Below are 10,775 nucleotides of genomic sequence, written 5' to 3'. Positions count from 1 at the left end.
TTTTGGGTGAAGGGTAAAGGATCTTGGGTTTAAGATGATGGTATCATAAAAAAAAACTTTTTGAAGGCAAAAGTCCAGGAACTGAAAAGAAAAAAAAACTTTTGTTCACAACATTGGTGCAAACAATATAGGTTTGAAGTGAATGGCCTGTTGTGTAAAGATAGAATTCATCTCATTAAAGTGAGAAAGTACATTTTTGATGATGGAGAGCTAATCTAGATAGGAGGCTCTTAAGTCAGTGGAAATTGTAAGACCAGTGATGAGTAAACAATTGCCAAGTAAATGAAATGAATACAGCAGCAAAGTGAAATAATTTGGGATCTGCCAGTTTTAAAAAAGCAAGGTAGACATAAAGGAAAAAGAAACACAGGGAAGCTATCCTAATTATCTGAAATGTCCCTATGCTAGATCTGCAGAACTCTCTGGAAGTCAAAAGTGGCAGATTAATACTTTTAAAGTAACTGCAGGCCAGAAAAGAACAGCTGGCAGCCCATTGGCAGTGTTGCAACTAGCAATGTCTGTAAGGCCGGAGATATTTGACAGCGTGTCTTTTGGATTGGAAATTATTGCAAAAACCTTGTTGGCAGCAGTGGATTGACTGTTTTTCCACAAACGCTGGCACAAAGCAGCTTGGTGGACTGCAAATTGTGCAGGCCTGCTCTATGCTAATGATAAAGTATAGATTGTCTGGAACCCACATTACGTATCTGATATTAGCACAATTGAGAAAGTCCAGAAATATTTCACAAGAAGAGTTCTCCACTCCTCTACTCGTTGTAGAATACCTTATGCCACCAGACTTGAAATTCTAGAACTAGAAAACCTTGAATTACGCCGTCTTCGGTCTGATTTAAGCATGGTATATAAAATCATACATTGCAATGTCCTACCTGTCAATGAATACTTCAGCTTCAACCATAACAACACAAGAGCACACAATAGATACAAACTCAAAGTTAACCGCACCAAACTTGATTGCAGGAAATACGACTTCAGCAATAGAATGGTCAATGTCTGGAATACTCTACCCAACTCTGTAGTTTCTTCCCCAAACCCCAAAAACTTTAACCTTAGACTGTCTACTATTGACCTCACCCCTTTCCTAAGAGGTCTGTAGGGGGCGTGCATAAGCGCACCAACGTGCCTACCGTCCCTGTCCTATTGTTTCTCTTATTCTTCTTTTATTTTTCTTATATGTACCCATTTCATGTATTCACAACTATGTATACACTTATACTTATCTTGTAAACAATTGGCAAATCAAATAAATAAATAAATAAATAAATAAAAATGGATGATCTGAATCATGAGGCAGAAAGACAAGTATGGTATACATAATAGGGATTACAGAAACAGTGGAATGAATCCAATCAGTGGAACATTGATCTTGACAAGTGTACTTTTGTTTTAGAGGAACAGGCAGTACAAAGTGGACATGATATAGCATTATATAGTCAGGAATTAGCTTAATTAGTTGTAAATTAACTTTACATATATCAATTGGATTGGTACGGTAATAACCTGAGCATGGGCAGTATCTGGCAAGCTAACAGAAAGGTAGCTTGCATGTTGACTCAAAACCAATCAGAAGAGGTAGAGTCTTGCCTGTGAAATCAGATTAGCCCTGACCCTGCTGGGATTCTGTAAGGCCTTAAAGACATGTTTCTGACACAGAGCTTGAGCTTCTGGATGTATGGCAAAGTCTGTGCAATAACTGATGATTTGTTTGCTGTTTATTTTGATTTTTTAACCATGGCTATCAATTACATATAGCAGGGGTGTCAAACTGGTGGCCTGTGGGCTGGATGTGCCACACGCAGGCCATACCCACCTAGGTTCTGCAAAGGCAAAAAAGTTATATGTCACGTGATGTCACATGACACAATTGAGTTTGACACCTGTGATGTATAGCAATAGCACTTAGACTTATACACCACCTCACACTGCTTTACAGCCGTCTCTAAGTGGTTTACAGAGTCAGCCTATTGTCCCCAACAATCTGTGTCCTCATTTTACCGACCTCGGAAGGATGGAAGGCCGAGTCAACCTGGAACCTGCCAGAATCAAACTCCTGGAGTGAGCAGTGAATTAGTCCTGCAGTACTGCATTCTAACCACTGCACCACCACTATGTATTAGCTTTGTTGAGATGGGTGACCATATACATTGAAATAAAGATTTATTGGTTATTGGCAAATAACCAAAACCTTAGAAAACCATGAAAGGGTTTTTGGGAGGGAGGTTTCAACTCCCCAAACATCTGTTGAAAGACTGTCAAATGAAGAGAAGATAGAAGGAATATTTTTAATAAAGCGTTTTTAGGTACTGTCAGTCCTACAAGGTAGACCAGGCTGAGAAATCGATGCCACATCGGTCATCACTACTTTTATTGTAGCAGTTTTAGTAACAGAATCTTGCGAGTCTGAATGTACTTCTCCTCTTCCTCACTTTATCTTTGGATGAACTAGGGAGGGGCCCGTCTGAGATGTTTATTCACATTATTTTCTTGGTCCAGCTCGAGCCCCTCTTATTTGACCATTGACTCGGTAGCCATTTTTTTTCTCTTTTTCAAGACCATTCTCTATGCCCTCCACAGGTATATAAAAAGATTTTATTCAGAATATGGTTGACGAGTCTTCTATGGCTGAGAAACTAGAACCAGAAGTAATTAATTGAGTTGCAGCTGCTTAGATTTTATTTAAAAAAAAACAGGAAAAAATTCTTGACAGAAAATCTATACAGCACTGAAGCATATGATGGTTTCAGAGTCTCAACTCTGGGGTTTTTTTCTCTCCCAAAAAAGCTGCACCACCATTTCTCATGTTTGGTTTCTGTTTTTGTGTTTTGCAGGGAGCCGGGCTATAGGGTTATTGTGGTTCCTTCCAATTCAATTAATCTACAATTCTATCAGGAAAAAAGAGGCAATAAACATAAACTAGAATGTGTGCAGGAGCTGAGCCAGATTAATTTGGCTGCACTAGAATTTTGCTACCTAAATTCATTGCCATACAAAGCAAACATAAATTAGCTTTTATTCTGATTAAGGCTTTCAGTGTTACACTCCCTGACTTTGATGCAGATGCTAAGATATTTGGTTGTATGCATATATGTGTAGATACCACAAACATTATAAATACAAATCTCAATACAAATCTCAATTTTTAGAAAAAGTATTGAAAAGTTGCCTGGCAATTTGGAGAAAATACTAGGTTTAAATAAAATATTCAAAAAGACCAAGCACATCCATTTTCTTTTTCCATCTATAAAGGTACTTGTGAGTTGTAAAGAGTGAAGTTTCGGTCATCATCATGAACTATTAATGGACATTTTCTGCTATTTAATTCAGCCTCAACTTCTGCTTGAAAAGCAGAAGTGAAGTCATGACTGCTGTCTTTCTCAAGAAGCAGAGGTTGCAGGTGCAATATCTGTAGAGGGCTTCCACCCACCCTCCTTTGTAAAATAAACTCATTAGTTCCCCTAGAAACGATATTTAGTGATATGAGTACATAGCATTTCTGGACTTAAAAAAGACGATAATCCCATTAATTAAACTGAGCTTTGTACATATTGCCACCCAGGTAGAATCAGCCCAGAGATAGTACAGACTTTGTTCTCTGAACAATGAATTTTAATGGGTAAATACATTAAACTATTTTCTCTAGCCCATTCTCTCTAGCCCCTCCCCCTCGGGTGATAATGATAAAAATAGTAAAATTGAAGTGCACGTGCTGTACAGCGGAAAGCAATGACATTTGGAGTTGGGTGAAGGCAACATTGACTAAGAAGAATCGAAAGCTGGCAGAAGAGATTTGGAATTTAATTTCTTATCAATAACCTGAACTATTTGTTCAGTTTCTGGTATCTTGCTTTATTTTCTCAGGTGTTCATCCAAGTAGCATTGAGATGCCTACAATTCCACTATTACCATATTCAATCCTTGTGGGAAATCTGAGCATCTTGTGTTTGGGGCTTACAGTATATTGGAGTCAGCACTGGTTTGGCGGCTTTGCCTGGGATGGTTCTCGTAAGATGTTTAATTGGCACCCAGTTCTCATGGTGACAGGCATGGTGATCTTATATGGTATAGGTAAGTGAAAAAAAATTTTTTCTCTGTCCTTTTCCTCTCCTTTTGGTGTTTAAGTGGCGATAGTGCCAGAACAATTCACCTGGCTCTGATGGTTTCCCCCTTTTCCCCCTGCAGCAGCACTGGTGTATCGTTTGCCCTTTTCCCAAATGGGTTCCAAGCTCCCTTGGAAGGTGCTGCATGCAACACTTACTTTGATAGCATTTATCTCTGCCATTTTGGGATTGGAGGCAGTCTTCAAGTTTCACAATGTGCAGAAGATCCCCAACATGTACTCTCTACACAGCTGGCTTGGGCTCACTGCTGTACTACTTTTTTCATGCCAGGTAGGTAAGAGTATATCAATGGATTGATTTATGTCAAAAATATACATATCCCACTAATTTCCGAGAGAGGAGATGAAAGGCTGCAAACAAACAAGATCAATAATATTTACAGAAACTCCCAACCTTTTATTTTTATTATATCCTGCCTCCAAAAGTTGATTTTCAGAAAGGATTAAGAAATCCTGCTTCAAACTCTGGAGACTTATTACTAGTCAATGTAGATAATAGTGGTGGGTTAGAAAAATCAGTTTAATATAAGACAGCTTCTAGGACTCTGGGAGAAAGCCAATTAGGTGGAGGTGTGAATAATTTATTTTTAATATGCAATCAAATAGTGCTAAACTTTTTCTGAAATAAAGGTTTGATGGTACTTTTACATATCTTGTGCGTCCTCAGTTTCTTGTCACCAGTAATTAATTCTATAAACAGAGAGATTACTTTTCTCCTATTGGCCATTTCTTTTGAGATTAAACCAAAGAATTATGCATATGAAACATGTGTGACCCAAAGAAACATGTAATGTGTTGCCTGCTGAACACTTACTGTATTGTGAGAGATGGAATCATATACAATAATCATATTTTCACAAATGTTGTGTACATGTGTGCTTGAAGATCTTTTTTTAAATTAGATGAGAGGAAAAAAGAACTTCTGATCACTATGTTATCGTAGTGGCATTACTAACTATGTACAAGTAAATTTGTATAGGCTCAGGTACAATCCAGGTACTATAATGTAAGATTTCTAATTCATGTCTCTTCTTTCCAGTGGTTAATGGGATTTGCTTCTTTTTTGTTGCCTTGGATGCCCATCTGGTTCCGAGCCCTCTACAAACCTGTCCATGTTTTCTTTGGTTCTGTCATCCTTGGTTTGTCTACCGCATCCTGCATCTCAGGCATTAATGAGAAGTTATTCATGAGATTGTGAGTAATGGAATTTGGTTATGGGTTGATCAGGACATAGTGAAATGGGTCTTTGTGTTTTGTCTTTTGATTCTGAGGAAACAAGTAATCTCTGAGGTGACAAGTTAATTTGGCTTATTAATTTCAATCTAGAAAAAAGGAAAGAAAACTCAAGCTGATCTGGACTGAAATTGTTATGGATTTTGGCAGTAACCAAAATACTTCTAAATATAAAGGGGAGGTGTTCCTAAAGCCTTACCAGGCACCCAGAATCCAGCTACAGGGATGCCTTTAGGAATTAGTTCCCTGTGGCAAGCATTTTTCTTGAAATATCTACATCAGTTTCCTCCAATTTTGCACCTTCCATATTTAGAAGTTGCAGAAAAGGAGGTTTAACACCTCCTGGTGACTCAGGGATCCGGAAAGCTGGTATAGAAATATTTCCAGCCTTTGTATATTTAGTTTTTCCAACATAGCAAGTAAAAATGTGGAACTAATGTATGGAGATCTGCTGGGAATGGATACCATAAGAATGCCGAGGTTTTGTATTATGACATCAATAGTAAATATTTGGAAGCCTGCAAGAGCAAAAAAGCTGGTAGATAAAGCCCCAGATGATTATACAAAAGAACCCACGGCCTAAAAAGTTTTCATCCAATACTTTGTTTGACTGTCTTCTTAGAAAAAATTCAACAACACTGTATTCCCAGCTTCCTGCAGAGGCTTGGTTTGCCAACTTTCTGGGAATGCTGATTTTGGTGTTTGGAGTGTTAGTGTTGTTGGGTCTTGCCATACCAGGATGGAAACGTTCCGATGTGAATTCACAAGGCATTAGACAGGTGAGCAATTATGCTACGATGAATTATAAAAAATGAATATGGTTCTTTAATGTGCTTTGAAAAGTATTTTTGAATACTACATAAACAGAACACACACACACAACTTATACCAAAACTCAGATGCGAGCACATTCCAAAGAACGTGGTCACCCATGTGACAAAGGGAGGCAAATATTCTCAGACAACCTCAGTCGAATGGGGGTGGTGTTGGGAATCAAATAGAAAGAGGTGTTTTTTCAATCTGCTTCAACCTTTAAACCACAATATGCCTTAAAGTGAATACTCTGTACTTTCTATTTATTTATTTAGGAAATTTAGATTGCCGCCTATTCGCACATGGTGACTCAAAGGCGGCTTACAGGAATATAAAAATCTCATATATAAAAAATAAAACTAATAAAAAGAGAATAATCAAATAATAAATTAATATAATAGTATAATCCCTCCCACCCTGGTGACAGCACATCACACGAGTCATATAATGGGCTCCATCCTGCTCTGGGTTCCCTAAGGCAGCACCCTGCCCAGTCGCTCTCACCCATCAAGCAGGGAGCCACTCCTCTCCCAGCTTTCACCCAGGGGAAAGGGACCAACACACTTGCCTCTCACCCAACTTTCCCTTCCAGCCCCAGGATTCCACGAACAGCCTTCCCAGGCCTGATTACAGAACATTCAGAATATTGCCAAAAGTAGTCCGAGGAATGGCCAGAAAACCTGCTATGCTGCATTAGATATTGTAGATGTGTAGTATGATGTCTCCTGGGGTTCACACAGTTCCAAGTTCCCATTCACCAGTTAAACCTCAAAAAATCCCAAAGGCAGCCTGCCACGCTCCACAGCATTAGTGACCACATGAGTAGACCTGGCTGCTGACAAAGGGCAGGGAAGTTTGTTTCTTCTGTCAGCTCTGCCTCCATCATAAGATCCATGCCATCATTCAGAGCTGCAGCTGCCAGCTCTTGGGCTCTCAGACCAGGGATGAGCTCCAGCTGATTACTGCACATAGAAGACAATTCAAAGATATCCACGGGAATCTAGGGGAAGCCCAGGAGAATCAAGAGGAAGTCCAGGGAAGCCACACAGTCATAAATCACCCACCTCCTCTCCTCCATCTCACCTTCCAGCTGCCCTTTTCTGATCTCTCCGCTCTTCAACTCTCGCCTTTCTGCTTCTCCACCTCTCTGTTTCTCCAACAAATCTCCAGCTTCTCAGTAAGCTTATCATGCCTGTCTCCCTTTTGCCTTTCTCTAAACATTCCACCTCTTCTACATACCAATCTCTATATTCCAAAATTTTCAAAACTCTCTCTGCACAACACTTCAGAGCATCATGTCACAAACACACCCAGCTGCTGTCACCATCTTAACAAAAAAACAAAAAAAACAACCAAAACAAAACAAAGAAACAAACAAACAAACAAAAATCACCCAAAAGGAAATACATAACAGAATTGGGTAGGAATTGAAAACTCTTCTGGGGAGAATTCCATAGACAAGACATACATCTGATGAAGTGAGAATTAAATATTTAATTGATCAATCCCTATCTTATGGATCACCAACTTGTAAATGCTGCTCCGGTAAAAATTAGTTCCGGCAATCTAAAGATTTTAAAGACAAATAACTGCATAATCTTAATTTTATTTTGCTAATACATAAACAAAATGTTAAAATTATACCTATTAATCTCTTTCTCTTGCCATGATATTTAGTCACCATTTTGGCCAATTAGATGTTATTGAGTCTAAATCTAAAGTATTTAATTCTCAAACCTGGAATATTTAGTCCCAAAACCTGAACTTTAAAATAATAATTAAACCGGTGGAACAAAACTTTTGCAATGTAGATAGCTTTCAGGCAAAATTTCAGTTTAAATGGAATGGGCCAATTAAATCGAATGTCATTTTGAAAACTGAAAGGTGAATTAATATATGGCAAACAGCTACATTTAACCATTGAAATAAGGAATTTATTTTCCACCATACATACTGGTTGAAGTTGTCAGAAATTGTAGCCTAGCAATACTTAACAACAATACCACTTATCAATCACTCATAGTTGAAGCCACTCATTTCTTGATACCTAGGCACAACATTTTTCAAGACCTAGGGCATAGGAACTTACATTATACAGGCTGTGCCTCTATTTATCTTTAAAATGAGACAAATGACTTCTTAGATTTCATGGAATATGCTCTCAGAATTTAACATGTGAATATAAATCTTAAAGATAACTTGAGCAAGCACATCCCCTTTCACTATAGGAAAATAATGTTTTATTGCATCCAACTTCTGATTTGCGTCCTATACAGCCTCTGTTACCAGAAGCCAGATGAAGAATTAAAGAGCAGCTGTGTGGTGCTACCTGTAAGGGTTTCTTCACTGAAATTTGTATCCTTGCTTGCTGCTGTCGTCATGAGTACAGCAGCTCACATGAACTGATTCAGTAAGAAAAGATTTTTCTGCTAACAGACATCCAGATTTGTTCCTCTGGGTCTGATTTTTAAATTTGAAATGTTCATACTATCGATTGCTGGACATTCAATCACATTTGAACGAATCTGTTTGCTAAAATGCCATAAAGTTCACCGATTTTTGTGTTTTTCATTAGAAAAATGTGTTAGAAATTAAAATCCTAAATAATCAATTAAAGAAAAGCTGCCTTTTTCTGATACTTGGGTGAAAGGATATGCTACAATAGATACTTTATGTGTAATCTCAGTGCTGCGTTATTTTTTAATTGAATATGATATAATTTTCTGTGTTTTTTAATATGAATCTGTTCGTATTCCACATATCTTAGAGCATAGTTTGTTAGTTTTGGTTTAACATGGTAAGTGAAGCCAGTTAGTATAGAGGGCCTTTTCTTGATTGAAAGGGAAAAGTTTTCATTTTGTGCATTAATGCATCAGCCTAATCTTTTGCCAGTTCACCGACAGAAGTTGTGTTTATATAACACATAAAGGCATAATGTTGGTTTATCAAAACAAATGACTGGGCTCCCATACTATCTTAGCCCTTGGTTTACAAAACACATTGACTGGATTCATATGATTGGACAAATAAGCAAACCAACTGTGGCACAGTGCAGTAGTTCTTAAACATTTTGGTATCAGGACCACTTTATTTTGTTAAAAATGATTGAAAATTCTGAAGAACTTTGGTTTATATGGATTATATCTAGAATAGAATAGAATACTTTATTGGCCAAGTGTAATTGGACACACAAGGTATTTGTCTTGGTGTAAATACTCTCAGTATACATAAAGAAAAGGTACATTCGTGAAGAATGAAGAATCATAACATACAACACTTAATGATAGTCATAGGGTACAATCAACAATCAAATCATACTAGGAAACAGTCAATATAAACCGTAAGGATACAAGCAACAAAATTACAGTCCTACGATCACAAGTGGGAGGGGATGGGTGATAAGGAATGATGAGAAGATTAACAGTAATAGTAGTGTACATTTTGTAAATAGTTGAACAGTGTTGAGGGAATTAATATTTACTGTGTTAGAAATTAAAACTGATAAATTTTAAGATATTTGACTTTGTGGATCCCTGACTATACTTGGGAAACTGCTGGTGTAATGTATTATGGAGATGCAACCTTGTTACCTCCCAGTACTCTTTCACAGACTGGAGATCCCTCACGTGTATCAGCTGACTGTCCTCAAAAACCAGAATTATACTTTCTAATGCCTTTTCATTTTTCCTCTGGTCCCCATCATCCCAAGACTGCCGGTAGATTGGTAATCATCCACAACTCCTCCCTCCGCAGGTACATCTCCATGTTCACATTTCAGGAGAGATGGTTTGTCTCATTCAGTCGAGACACCAAGAAACCTCCCATTACGCTGATGGAGGCCATGTTGCCTGGTTTCCTTCACAAGCCACTAACCATGATTAAACCACGTCTGGCTCTGGTGCAAGCTCCCACTGGGTTTTTCTTCTCTCTAGTCTCTCCAGTCACTCTGACCTTCTCTCTGTACTGGACCCATAACCTGTCAGAGTGTTTGCAGCATGACTACTATTGTGAGACAACCCAGGAGCACAACATAGCACACAGAGGTTTTGTCTTTTAATGGTGGTTTATATACAAGACAGCTATATACATACATTTACGTGGTAGGCAAATACTGGTAAGCAATCAATCTTCTTTATTGTGTACGGAGAACCACAATGGAGACAGAACACAAGGAGAGAGAGGTATGCCCTCTCATGGCTTCATACAGTATATACAGACAGCTTCTGAAAGTGGTAAAACCCTGTGGGACCCATCCTCAGTCTTAAAGTGGCAATAACGAGACCTGGTTCTGCCAGAGGGCCTCGGGAACCCAGAATGGGATGGAGCCCATCAAATGGCTCATGTGATCTGCTGTTGTCGGGATGGGGGATGGGAGTTGGTGATTTCTGATTTATTTTTTTCCAGATTTTGTTCTATTTTACTTTATTAATTTATTTGATTCTTTTTGTTAGTTTTTATTGTTTTTTATTTTAAATATTGTTTTACATTCTGCAAGCCGCCTCGAGTCACCATAGCGAATAGGCAGCAATACAATAAATAATAAATAAATAACCATGCTGTTTCATCCTAATTGCATCAGCATTTACAGCAG

General features: G+C 38.2%; 1 protein-coding gene across 1 annotated transcript; it reads left to right on the top strand.

Annotated features, from left to right (window-relative positions):
* The first annotated feature begins 3,548 nt into the window (after positions 1-3,548).
* CYB561A3 (cytochrome b561 family member A3) lies at positions 3,549-8,618 on the top strand. The gene is made up of 6 exons (XM_026682573.2): positions 3,549-3,634; positions 3,880-4,086; positions 4,201-4,409; positions 5,178-5,332; positions 5,994-6,150; positions 8,461-8,618. Exons 1-6 carry the CDS (start codon positions 3,631-3,633, stop codon positions 8,482-8,484), a joined length of 756 nt encoding a protein of 251 aa, XP_026538358.2. The 5' UTR covers positions 3,549-3,630; the 3' UTR covers positions 8,485-8,618.
* The last annotated feature ends 2,157 nt before the right edge of the window (positions 8,619-10,775 follow it).

Source organism: Notechis scutatus, chromosome 1 (assembly GCF_049901735.1).
Source record: "Notechis scutatus isolate UNSWTSFEM ecotype Mainland chromosome 1, rNotScu1.2, whole genome shotgun sequence".
Taxonomy (NCBI): domain Eukaryota; kingdom Metazoa; phylum Chordata; class Lepidosauria; order Squamata; family Elapidae; genus Notechis; species Notechis scutatus.
Note: the sequence above shows the minus strand (reverse complement) of the source record. Positions and strands in the feature narration are given on the sequence as shown.

What these genes read in the sequence shown, in the direction of transcription:
- CYB561A3 (XM_026682573.2), top strand. An exon ending in GGTGATCTTATATGGTATAG is followed by an intron (nt 4,087 to 4,200) that starts GTAAGTGAAAAA and finishes TTCCCCCTGCAG; the next exon opens with CAGCACTGGTGTATCGTTTG. An exon ending in GAGAAGTTATTCATGAGATT is followed by an intron (nt 5,333 to 5,993) that starts GTGAGTAATGGA and finishes CTGTCTTCTTAG; the next exon opens with AAAAAATTCAACAACACTGT.